At 54.9% G+C, this 13,043-nt stretch overlaps 1 protein-coding gene across 1 annotated transcript in view; it reads left to right on the forward strand.

Moving 5' to 3' along the window:
• ALK (ALK receptor tyrosine kinase) overlaps window positions 1–13,043 on the forward strand; it is a 679,224-nt gene that overhangs the window by 623,974 nt on the left and 42,207 nt on the right. The window contains exons 16-23 of the mRNA XM_064494637.1: window positions 2,346–2,528; window positions 3,781–3,879; window positions 4,391–4,543; window positions 5,547–5,651; window positions 7,441–7,627; window positions 8,337–8,427; window positions 8,561–8,625; window positions 9,961–10,090. Of these exons, the coding sequence (XP_064350707.1) occupies window positions 2,346–2,528; window positions 3,781–3,879; window positions 4,391–4,543; window positions 5,547–5,651; window positions 7,441–7,627; window positions 8,337–8,427; window positions 8,561–8,625; window positions 9,961–10,090 (1,013 nt within the window). The remainder of the gene's footprint in view (window positions 1–2,345; window positions 2,529–3,780; window positions 3,880–4,390; window positions 4,544–5,546; window positions 5,652–7,440; window positions 7,628–8,336; window positions 8,428–8,560; window positions 8,626–9,960; window positions 10,091–13,043) is intronic.

Here is a 13,043-nt window from a genome sequence, read left to right on the forward strand (position 1 = left end):
CAACTGGACGTGAGCCGGTGGAAAAAATCTGGGCAGAGTCCCCCGCCCAGGCCCCTGTGTTTTGTTTGTACTTCCAGGCCCCAGGCTGCCAGCTCACACATCTCCTCACTGGAAGATCTCTTTCTGGAACCTCCATGGCTGGGCTTTCTGCTTCCCTTAGTGAAAGCCAATCACACAGAAATAGGGGACAGACACCGAAGGGGATGTCAATTCTCTGATCCCTCTGAAGTCAGCTGTCTCTAAAGAGAAAATGCAGTTCATCATTATATTTTCTCTTCTCCACAGTCAGACTGAGGGAGGATTTTTGAAGGCATTTAAGAGTTGAGATTAACTAAAATAAATACTCAAAACTTTCTCTTCAGTCGAGAGATGGCTAGAGATAGAAGAAGGAGAAACAGCCGTGGGGTCCACAGCGTTCAGGAGTCACCCCCAGTGATATTTACAGCACCCGGACACCCGTCCAGCATTTACTGATCTCAAAGCGCTTCCACATCTATTGTACGTGTGCTTTTCAAAACAGTTCTGTGGGGTTTCCCAGACATACTATTTTCACTTTACGGAAGTGGCAACAAGCTCACAGAGAACTGGTGGATTTTTCCCCAAGATGGCCGAACTCTGTCATACGCAATCCATTTTGTAAAACATGGTTGTTGACTTATTTCTATTTTTATACTCATTGTTTTCTTTTCCATACATTTGCTGGAAGGCTGTGAGGTAGGGTGGGGGGGTCAGAGACCAACTTAGCCAGGGGCTGTGCAGGAGAAAAGGGCAGGGCGCTGGGGCAGGGCAAGGAGGGCGACGTGGAAGCAGGCCTGTCTCAGCCTCATTTGTTTACTGTGCTGCTCACGGCCCTGCACAGCTGCCAGAGTGCACTTCCGGCTAAGGGACCTGAGGGGCCTTCCCTCCGCCAGGTGACATCAACAGCCTTGACAGAAGGCTGGCAGAAGGGAGGCCTGACACTAGAAACCCAAGGCCAGCAGCTTCCGAAGCTGATAGAAGGTCTCCACAGCTTGCCCAGGGGGCTCGATTCAGCTCTGCTTGTCTGGGTTCTAGACTCAAGCTTCTTCTTGACCTTGGTCTCATTTCCTGAAACCGGTCTCCCTCTTTCTAGCATGATAGTCGTCCATGTCTGCAGCTTCCCCCACCTAGACGTCCCTCTGCTGCCCCCTCTGGGTCCAGAATAACCTTGGCCACAAGTTCTCCCAGGTGACCCTTCCAGGCAGAGTAACCCTCGTGGTTCCAGCAGGCTTACCGCTGCAGTTTCTCCCAGTTCCTGCCCCCCATCATCCGCTGGAGCAGAAATGGCCTCTGGGTCATTTGGAGTTGACTGGCTCTTGAAATGTCTTACAAAACAACATGGGGGTCTTGGAATTTCAAGGGCCTCAGGACAGACTTATTGTGTCAGCCTGTGGCCTTAAGAAAAAATTGCATTCAACTTAGCTCTGTAAAGAACATTTTCTTTGTAAGAGTTCAAACAGCCCTAGGCACTGGGAAGCACAGCTCCAGCTGCTAGCTTTGTAGGCAGAGCATCCCCACCCCCACCCCAGCCCTCTTTGCCCTTGACTTGGAGCAGCTCCTTAGAAGCAGGCAGGCAAGACACTGCCCGAGCTTCAGAGTGTGAGGCCTGCACACGTGTGTCCTGCCTCACAAATGCCCAGCGATCCCTCCATTTAGTGGTTTATAAGACAGTTTACACACTCACTGTCTCCTTTGAAACTAACCCATGAGGTGAATCTCATTATCTCCAAGTTATAGCTGAGGAAACTGAGGCTCAGACCAAGGAAGTTCTTGCCCAGTAAACGGTTAAAGCCCTTTGAGTTATCTGATGTCTAGTCTAGGATTCCTGCTGGGAATTTCAGTGCAGTGACCTCAGCAGGGTTTTGACAGTTGGCTGCCTAAGGACCAGTGAGTCCTGGTTCTTGTTGGGATGGGAAGCAGTTGATGAAACGAAGGCCCAGCGCTTCAGGAGTTGGCAAGCATAGAGGGAGGGCAGAGGAACAAGCTTAGTTGTCATGCCACCCTTCCCCCACCTCCCCCATCCCTAACCAAACACACCCCTGGGCTTTTGAGCCAGAGGCCTGACAGGAAGGGGTATGAGGCGTGCTTCCATCTGGACATGCACACCTGTGGCCAAAGCTGGTCTCCCTAGGGCAAAGAGTATACCCTGGGTTTTCCAGCCGTGGACTCTGAAGCCCCCAGACCCCCCTGAAGACTGGTCTCCTCAGTGCTGGAGCTGGGGAAAGCTCCCCTCGAAGCACACGAGTCCTGCTTCCTTTGCCAGACCGAGTAGCCGACTGAACCTAGCCAGCGTCCTCACTGAGACTTCTCTCCATCTCTTCCCGTAGGTGGTGGAGGTGGCTGGAGTGATAACACTTCCTTGCTCTGGTCCGGAAAGTCTTTGCTGGAGGGTGCCACCGGAGGACATTCCTGCCCCCAGGCCATGAAGAAGTGGGGGTGGGAGACGAGAGGGGGTTTCGGAGGGGGTGGAGGGGGGTGCTCCTCAGGTGGAGGAGGCGGAGGATATATAGGTAAAGATGATTCGTGTTCAAGGTGTCACTCCCCTCCCCTCTTAGTCCTAGGCACCTCCCCTCCCTGTCCTCTAACTGACCCCCGCCTGCCCGCCCCTGGCCCGCCCCAAGTGTGGACTGTGTGCACGCCTTCCTCCCAGCCCCACCAGATGAGCCAGAGGCAGGGTGCTGGCTCACGAGCCAGCATCCTGCCTCGAGGTTTCAATGACGGCATCAAGATCCCATGTGATCCTTGATCTCCCCCAACGCCGGTGATAAAGGGGCTTTGGCTTCCCAGACTATTCTCTGAGTCGCCTCCAAGGACACACTGGCATGAGAACCTTGGAGGCCAGACTACCCTGCCCTGTGCCTCCCTTTGGAAGGCCCGGCCCAAGTCCTTGCCAAGCCGGCTCCCTAAGGACCTGGTTTGCGGACTCTGGCCTCAGAGACTCTCCACCTTCCCTCCCCTGCCCCAGCCCACCAGCTTCCAGAAGGGCACCACTCCCCGTACTGATGGGCGCTCCTCCTGAGGGCAGCTGCGGGCAGTCCCAGCCCAGCCCTTCAGCAAGCAGCTGGCTCCTAGCCCTGTTCTCCTCTGGGCTTCTGAGCAGAGCAGACGAGCCTTCTGAAGCTGAGAGGCTGGGAGATGATGGCTCCCCCACCCCTACAGATTAGGACACGATGCATGCACGCACTGTGATGTTCTGTCTATGTTTTGCTTTATGCTGTGTATAAGATGCCTGTGTTAACCAGATGCTCTTCTTTCCAAGCCCTGGGTGGGTGGGAGGAGCCCAAGGGGGGAGCCCAAAAATAACCCAGCCCCTGCTAAAAGGAGGGACAGGAGCCTGAAGGCACAGGGACCCATCCCCTCATCCCAACCCTGACCCCATGGAATAGGAGAGCCACTCCCCTGTGCTGCTGCCCCGGCCTGGAAGAGGGGCCAAGGGGCCAACCCAGCCTGTGGAGACTAGAACTCTTCCAACTCTTGCTCACATAGACTGCTTCCTGGGGGGCCCCAGCAAAAGGGTGGAGACCCCAGTGAGAGTTAGCCTGGACCTGGAGGAGAAAGTGCCCCATACACCCACTATTGAGCATCTAAATCTACTGAGCCCAGCCCCAAGTGCAGCCCCTGTGCCCTGAGCCTCCCTTCCCTCCCCACCGCCCCTGCCCCTGGGGCCCCTCCCTGCCCGACTGCATGCCCCACTGATGTGCATGTGTGTTAAGACTTGGGCACCCACCTCTCTGCATTAAACTCTTCTCTGGTTTGCCACAGGTGGCAACGCAGCCTCAAACAATGACCCTGAGATGGATGGGGAGGACGGGGTTTCTTTCATCAATCCCCTGGGCATCCTGTACACCCCAGCTTTAAAAGGTACCCACTCCACCAGGTGGCAGAACCAGCTTCCTTAGGCCAGTTCTTCCCAGCTAAAACCTCGGGGTTACTGATGTGAGTCCAGGATACAAAGGCATGATTGTGGGTCCCTTGCAGGCAAATCTTCCTAGTGTTCCTCTCACCAAGTTTTCTGGAAATCAGGATGTGTGATCTGATATGGACCCAGAGGCAGAAGACTGACTACTGGGCAGGCGGTCCTAGAAAATTCAACAGTAATAGGCCCTGTACCCGTAGCAGCCAACCCAAATGTCCCTCGTGTGGGCCCTCCCCTTGCCTACAAAAATGCCCCTACATGTCCTCTGAGTTCTGCTCACCAGATACATCAGGGACTTTCATGCACAGGCTGTGCTTCCAGGGGCAGTAGGACACAGGAACAGGGACCAGAGAACCCACCCTGATCAGCTGAAGACAAAGCATAGAGCCTGGGAGTGGGGTGCAGGGCGGCCCTCACAGCCTCTGACTGAGGCTGACCCTCCCTCCTTGTCACCAGTGATGGAGGGCCACGGGGAGGTGAATATTAAGCATTACTTGAACTGCAGCCACTGTGAGGTAGATGAGTGCCACATGGACCCCGAGAGCCACAAGGTCATCTGCTTCTGTGACCACGGGACAGTGCTGGCTGAGGACGGCGTCTCCTGCATCGGTAAGGGGGTGGGAGAGGGGGTCTCAGAGCTTGAGCCACAGCTGGTTTCCAGGGTTCTGAGACACCTCAGGTGCAGTTTTGTAAACTTCCTGACACCCCGTCTGCCCCCAGCACTAGTGCTCTGACGATGGGCAGAGAGACCTGTGTGTGAAAGGGGTCACAGTTCATGACCTAGTCTCACCCCTAACCCAGGGTGTGAACCCCCACATCCTCAGCAAGGGGCCAGCCCATCCCCACTGGAGCATCCCAGCATACCCCCAAGGCAACTGTCCCATCGGGGAGTTACGGAACCAGACATTGTGCTTCCACTCCCTGGCTCCCTGCTTGCAGCAGCACTGCCGGCGCGGTGTCTGAGGACAGTGCTGCCGTCCTCCTCCTTGAGTCTTCTCCAGATCAAAAAAGCTGTTTATTTCCATCCGTTCATGTGGGACACAGGTTTATATCTCCCCTTCATCCCAGCATCCCGCGTCTGCAGGTGTTCCAGTTGTCACTGTCCCTTGTGAAATGCAGTGTCTGGGACCGGGGACAGTGCCTCAGTGTGGTCGGTGCCAGCGTGCACCGAGCCCTCCCTCCCCAGCGCTGGACCCAGTGCTCCAGGGATGTGGAATCAATTCAGCCTCAAGAATGTTATTGATGGGCACACTGTCGTTGGGCTGCACCGAGTTTGTAGTCACCTAAGGCGCCTGAATCTCTTCTGTAGCCACCGTTGGCTCACCTTTCATCCTCATCCTGTCATATGCAGGAGATGTTTTGGATCCCTGTCCATAATTTGATATTTATCCCTGTTACATACGCCCTCCCTGCAAAAGCTCTGTTGAAAGTTGTAAAGCCAGGATGCTCCTGCTTCACGCCTGGTCCTCCGAAAAGGATGCTGGTCAAGGTGTCCAGGGCTGGGGAGGAGTGGGCAGCTTTTGTCCGGGCTGGGGAGGGGATTTCTGACTTGAGGCCATCTCAGAGGAGAATCAGCGTGGTCATCTGTGCCTCGTGGGGACTTGTCTTCCAGTGTCGCCCACCCCGGAGCCCCACTTGCCTCTCTCACTGATCCTCTCCGTCGTGACCTCTGCCCTTGTGGCCGCCCTCGTCCTGGCTTTCTCTGGCATCATGATCGGTGAGTGTACCAGAGCCCCGGCACTGACAAAGAGGGGCAGGGAAGGCTGATCTGGCAGGACGGAATAGCATCTTAGGCTGTGCCACGGACACTGAGGTGTCACTCTGGGTGGGTGGTGATGAGCACGGCTCAGGCGGAGCCAAAACAGAAGCCCCCCGCCTGCCACCCCCAGCACAGCTCTGCTTCCTGGGAGCCCCTGATTCTGACCCTCAGCCCCAAGCATAGCCTCCTGGCCGCTCACGGACCGGGCACTCTTCGGAGGAGGACACCATGGCTGAAGCTTGCCCGCACTGCAGACCTCACTTTTATCTCTCATCAGAGCAGCCTCCTCTAGTCTGGCTCACTCCCTGGGTCGCGCCCCCAGCCCCGTCTTCCCCACGCAGAGAGTGTGGAGCTGGTTTCTGAGTATTTCCGGTTAGGCCTGTGAGCCAAGGGGCGCTGATCTGCCGGTCACAGAAGGCTCAGCGTGGTCCAGCCAGGCTCTTACACCACAAAAACCTGGGGCAAGGGGGCAGGGACCTGAGGCGAGGCGGAGGGCAAAGCTGGACTCCAGGCAGCACTGTTAGGCCAGCCCCTCGTGGGTGAGGGGATCTGGGAGGACGGGGGAATGGTAGCATGTGTGACCCCCATGACACCATCCTTGATACCATTGTCGCACACACGGGGGTATTGACACATTTTAGTTCACTAAATCCTCAAAGAATCCTATGATCACAGCTGGCACATTTCCTAGAGGAGGAACTGAGTGCACAGAAGTTGCCTCACTTGCTCTGGCCCGTAAGTGGTGGGGGCTGAGCTTTAAATGCAGAATCCACCCTGCGAATCACCTACCATGCAGTTTGCCTTATGGAATGTTCTTATGTAGTAATAACATTGATGTTGGTCACTTGCACTGGGAGAGCTCTTTAGAACTCTCCAAAACCATTTTATGCTGTTGAATTCATTTCATTATCACAACCCTAGGGAGTGGGGGTTTAGGGGCAGGGCAAGAGTTACTGTCCTGGCTTAGAGAAGGAGACTGAGATCAAAGAGTCACGTGTCACTTAGTGTCACAGCTTGTAAGTAACAAAGGCAGGATTAGGACTCAGGTCCTCAGGCACCAGTTTAGACCCAGAATAGAGGCCTTGCACTCTGTGGCAGTTGTCCAGCTATGTGGCTTGGTGATGCTTCAACTGTAGGAAGCACAGGTGACTGGACCCCCAGCTGTACTCTCAAAGTCATGGCCATGTTTGCTCCACTTGGTGCCTGGGCGTAGCAGAGATACTAAGGCTTCCTGGAGACATGGGACTCCTCTGATGGCCTCTTTGGCTCCAGAACTTCCCAGCAGCCTTGCTGGGGCTTCTTTAAACTGAACGGCTGTCAAGGATCTTTACTCAACCTTCCCTCACTCTGTCCTTCCCAAGGGGTCAGATTTTCAACATGGTCTGGTGGCTCTCCCAGCCTTCCTTGTTCCCTCCTGAAGTTCTCTCACAGGCGTTTCCCCTAATAAAATCCTTGCACGTTAATCCCATCTTGGGTCTGCTTCTCAGAGGACCCAAACAAATGTGCCTGTGGCCCTGCATAATGTGATAAATCTTTTACATTCATATGGTTTTAAGCTTTACATTTACTTTAATCTTTCAGTTAAAGGTATGCTTTCACACCTGTAATCATTTTGTTAGTATGACCAAGTGTGGTGGATAAATTTAGATCCCTGGGGGGAAGTGGAGATCCAGGAAGGCTTCCTGGAGGAGATGGCCTGGCTACCTGGCCTGGGGCCACCTTGCGGGTGACCTCCGTCTGCCTGCAGTGTACCGCCGGAAGCACCAGGAGCTACAAGCCATGCAGATGGAGCTGCAGAGCCCTGAGTACAAGCTGAGCAAACTCCGTACCTCCACCATCATGACCGACTACAACCCCAACTACTGCTTTGCTGGCAAGACCTCCTCCATCAGTGACCTGAAGGAGGTGCCTCGGAAAAACATCACCCTCATCAGGTGAGTGCCCACCACTGTCCTGTGGGGCAGCAGGGGTGGTGAGGGAGGGAGGGGAGAGTTCTAAGGGGCTGGATGTCATCCTTGCACCTCAAGTCCTCTGGCAACAAGAAGCCAGCAAAGCCATCCCTGAGATAGCCCCCGCCCTCCCGGGGGGAGGTTTCATGTTCAGGGCCATTGCAGGTGGGTGTTTAATTGTTTGTTTCAGCACCCCATGTATTCATGGGGTTGGTACAATGAGAGGAGGCCTAGATGAGAGAAACCAGGGCAAGCCTCAAAGTCTACCCAAGCACCCCTCCCCAGGCCTCACTCCTCTCCACCCTCCCAGCTCCCAGAGCACCCTGTGCACTCGGCTCTCATTCACTGAGCACATGCCAGGAGGTGTCTGCCAGCCATCTGTCCCTCCCCAGGGAGTTTGAGCCTCTCTGGCAGGACCATGTCCCATTCACCTCTTTGTCCCTGGCAAATATCAGAGACTCAGTAAGTATTCACTGAAGGTATGTCCAGCCAATATCATGAATCCCCAGTTGGAACCTTTCTTGCCAGATAAAGCAATAGAGGCCTAGGACTGCAGAGCAAAGCCAGATTGAGGACATTACTCTTGAATGTGTGTGTGACCCCCTGCTCCTTGTGTGTGTCCACTAAATGTGCCCTGGCCACTTTCTCACCAGCCCCCCTGCCCCTGCCTCATCTCGCCTTCTCCTCTGCACAGGGGTCTGGGCCACGGTGCGTTTGGGGAGGTGTATGAAGGTCAGGTTTCTGGAATGCCCAATGACCCGAGCCCCCTACAAGTGGCTGTAAAGGTAAGAGGCGGCTCCCTCACTTTGGGCCTGACCTTGTCCTGAGGTCTCTGTAAGCGCAGCTCTCTGCTGACAGCCTCTGACTTCTATGGCTCACAGCCTCCTCCTCCTTCCCACCCTCCCCTTCTGTGCCCAGACGCTGCCCGAGGTGTGTTCTGAACAGGACGAACTGGATTTCCTCATGGAAGCCCTGATCATCAGGTAACAGCACAGAGAGACACCTCACACCACCCCGGTCCTGTAAGGAGCATGAGGCGTTCCTACAGGCAGGCCTCCAGGGCAGGCCGGGCTGTCCTCCAGTGTACTTCTTCCTCTCCAGCAGGAGACGCCCCAAAATTCTTAGCACATCTTGCCAGGGTGGAACAGCCCCCAACTGGTTGTCACAGAAAAAGAATCTCGCAGCCTAATAATCCAGTCAGTATCACTCTGCCTTCAGCCTGCACCCCTGTGTCAGCCATTGGGCCTCCCTCCTTTTTCTTAAGGAATGGGGCGTGCTGGCTGTTGGCAGTATGACCTTCCTTCGGTTGGCTCGTCCACCGGGTCTTTCCCTCCCAGCCCCAGCTCTCAGCTCTCAAGTAGAGGAAATGTGCCCTGGCATGATGGGGGTACCCCCTCGTCCACCCAGGTGGCCTGGCCCTTCAGCTGGTGGATCTGGGACCCCTGAATGGGAGTGGCCGCATCTGGGGCCCTGACGGTAGATGTTCGATCTTGAGATCTGTCCAGGCTCCTGGCCTCCCAGGAGTGTGAAACATCCTGACAGGCTAGATGGGCCAGGGTCTCCCCCTGGCATAAGTGGCAGAGGGAGCGAGGCCAGAGGGGTGTTTGAGGCACTGCATCAGTAGGAGACCCATATCACTGAGTCTCTGCTCGACAGTGACTAACACACATCACTGAGTCTCTCTGCTTGACAGTGACTAACCAGCGTTACGTGTGGGCAGCCCTCACCCAGTCTCTCAGCTCCACGTGCGTGCGCCCACGTGGAGTTCCCCGTCCCCACTGCCCTTTGTGTCCTAACAGGATCATGTTAACAAGAAAACCCAAATCTCAGAGCCCCCATGCAGAAGCCACAGCAGGATGCAGTGGCCCTCTTCCTCCATCTTCTGCACGTGGTCACCTGGCAGGTCTCCCACAGTCCCTCAGGGAGGCAGTTCCTCCAGCTTCCACCTGAGGCTTCCTCGGAGAACCCACACGTGAATCCTAGCCCACGTCCAAGCACCAGCCTCCGAGAAAGACGTGTTCCTCTCCCCCATACCACCTTCTCATCCAAGTGCTCTCGCACAGGCAGCATCCTCCTATCTCCAACTAAGTACTTTCATGCAGATGAACTCCCGCAGCCGCTGCCCTCTGGTTCTTCCACCTGCTCAGCAATGAGATTCTCAGCTGCTTAGGCTCAGCATGGGACCCCTGCTCCCCACGTTTACAGAATGCATTTCCATAATGTGACAGTGAAAACATAACTTTGTACCCAGCTTTGCCCACGTCAGATTCTCCCAGACTCAGCTCAGTTAAATTCCGTTACTCCCCTCTGCTCTGCAGCAAATTCAACCACCAGAACATCGTGCGCTGTATTGGGGTGAGCCTGCAAGCCCTGCCCCGGTTTATCCTGCTGGAGCTCATGGCGGGAGGAGACCTCAAGTCCTTCCTCCGGGAGACACGCCCTCGCCCGGTGAGTGAGAACCAGCCTTTTCCAGGGGCTGTGCCGGGGGACGGAGCAGGGGGTGGAACGGAGCCCGGGTTGGCAGCCTGGGAATCAACATACTCAGTGGGACCAAGGGAGTCAGCCCCTGGGCTTGGCTCTGGGGGAAGGGCGGGAGCATAGGGACAGAAGGTGGCCAATGGCTGAGCGGCCCTGGGGAGCTTGCACCAGGTTGTGCAAGGGCTTCTCCAGCTTGAATCCATTTTATAACCTGCTGTTTCTGGAAACCAAACTAGGGACAAGCACAGAGGGGCTTTTGTGCCAGTCATGTCACTCACTCAACCAACCGACTCAGGGCAGGTCACTCTGTGCCCACTGTCCTCGTCTCTCAAGAGGGGATGCCCTGACCTTGTAGTTTTACTATCGAAATGAAGTTCTGGGATGTTTAGGAAGGTGCTGCATATGTGTTATGGTTGAAGGGCTAGAGCTTGGGGGAGTGAAGTAACCAAGGTGGACTCACTCACGCCCAGCCCTGCTTGGCCATTAGATGACCATGTGGCTCAGGGCAGCCAACCCCCTCTAACTTCATCATCTGCAACATGAAGTCTGTGGGCTGGACTAGAACAGCTCAGAGGTGATTCTAATTTATAAAACACAGTGCACTGGGCAGAGCCAGAGTCCAGCTGCCCACTCCTGTCACTGCTGGGGTCTTCAGAGGCCCCAGGCTCTGGGAACTGGAGCAGAGCAGACCCCTGAGTTGGGACCTGGCTTCCTTGAATTGCTGCTGGACTATGAGGACCACAGGGAAGACTTGTAGCCTCTCCACCCTGAGAAAAGCAGAGGAAGACTGATAGCCACTTGGCTACAGCAAAACCAGAACTGGACATTCTCACAAGGACTCAAAGAGGTGATGGAAACCTTGAAAGGTCACACCTGCTCCCTAGTCGGTCAGGCTCAGTTTAAAAACCACAGCCTTGGGAGCCACCACACTCTTCTGCAAGCCTCTGGGTGACCTATCTCAGCATCTAAGAGCAGTTCGATCTAACTCCTTGAAAAGATGTGTGCCCCTGAGCACACCTGGCAGGAGAAAAAGGGGCGGGGGGACAAGGGGAGAAAGCTAACCCCACCTCATAACCGTCCTCGTCGGCACTGTCAGCATCCTCCTCATAGTTTTCACGTTTCTCAAAACTGCCCTATGAAGTGGACGGTGCAGATCTCACCCCATTTTAGAGACGAGAAAACAGGGGCTTAGAGAGGTTATGGGATCTGCCGAAGCCACACAGTGGAAGTGGAAGAGCTGGGACTAAAACTCAGGACTTGTGGCTCCTGATTCTGTGCTCTCTCTGGCCTCCTGTGCTGTTTATCCCAAGGGTCCTCTTTGGGAAGCCATGGCATGCCAGGGCCAGGGTGGGTCATTGAGAGCAAATGCTGTCAGCTCCACAGGCATCTCTGCTGGGGTCTGGGCACCAGCCTTGGCTTTCCCACCACCACCCAGCAAGGAAGAACCTTCAGCCCTTGTGCCCTGAGATTCTCAGTGGTGCTTCTGGAAGAGGTCAAATGGGGTATCACACTTTGGGAAGAGACATAGCTCTGGCTTTCCCACTGGACATGCCTGGGGCTTGAAGACAAGAAAGTATTATGCATGCAGAGGAGAGGCCTCCTTGTAAAGGGAATCTGGGAACCCGTCACTTGGCAAGTCCAAGGACCTTGGCGGTAGGGGACTTCTGTCTTGCAGACGAAGGCATCTCTCTCCCTTAATGCACCAGCGAGGAAGGGCAGATCATTGGTATCTCCAACCACCTCCCTGCCCCAGGGCCACCCTGAGGAGGCTCAGAGCAGAAGCCTGCAGCCGAGTTCCAACCTCTACCTGCAGCCACTGCCCGTGGGATGCCCACAACCAGGAGACAGTCGACTCCACTTGGGAGAGCTGCTTCTGGGGGTCAGGATCCCACCCACCAAATCTGCCCTTTAAAAACTCTCAGTGGTGCTCTTGTTTTGTGTGGCTTTCTTTGCCAACCATGCCTCCATATCTTGGTAGCACATCAGTCATCCTCCTCACCACGCCAGAACACCCACCCGTCCCAGTGAGCTGGTCCTTCCTCAGATACCTGCCCATGCGGGGTGATTTAAAATACCAGATTACAGCCCTCCAGAGTGACCCCATGCAAATATGTTTGTGGCGGCAGCTTCCCACCGGCAGGGAGTTGGGAGGGGGTCAGGAGGTTGCTGGGCATCCTGCGTGGATTCTCTGACCCACAGAATCCAAATCGGTAGAGTGAGGATCAGGCTGACTGTGAGAATACAGCGGACAGAGGGGCTAATATCAGTAAATCCTACAGGTGCTGAAGAAGGGAAGGATTGGCTGATGGGCATCAGGGCTGGGGAGGTGCACACACGGGGGGGGGGTAGTTGTACCTCCAAGCTGGGGAGCTCACTGGATTCAAAGGCCTGAAATGCACCTGATTCATTTGTTTGAAGCCCCTGAGTCTCTCCAGGTTTCCCTGATGACCTGCTGTGTGCAGACACCTGACTGGGCACTAAGACTCCGACGAGCTCTCTGTCCTCACTTCCTGCCATCCCTGGGACTCCGGGGTTCCATAGACCATCAGGATGGAAGGACCTCAGAGACGGTCTAAGAGTCTCCAGCTTCAGATAACGTATTGACATGAAATAATAACATACACGCGTGATGGACAGAAGGGGTGCCTGGGCCTGTCTGTCATGGAAATGAAATTCCCGGGTACAGACAAAAACATCATTTGGTCCCAGGATCCCACCTCTTCAGGAAGGAAGGAATCTTTTAATGTCAAAATAACTTTGCAGACCTTCTCTTTATTGAACAAGTTTTTATTGTGGATTTAATATATGCCAGATATAGGCTAGTAGCTGCTCTTTTAGTATCAGTTGATTCAATCAATAATGACAAAGGCCATGAAGGAGTCAGCGATCTCTTTATTAGAGGTGGCGGTCATTGACCACTATA

The sequence above is a fragment of the Camelus dromedarius genome, chromosome 15, assembly GCF_036321535.1.
Source record: "Camelus dromedarius isolate mCamDro1 chromosome 15, mCamDro1.pat, whole genome shotgun sequence".
NCBI classification, from domain to species: Eukaryota; Metazoa; Chordata; class Mammalia; order Artiodactyla; family Camelidae; genus Camelus; species Camelus dromedarius.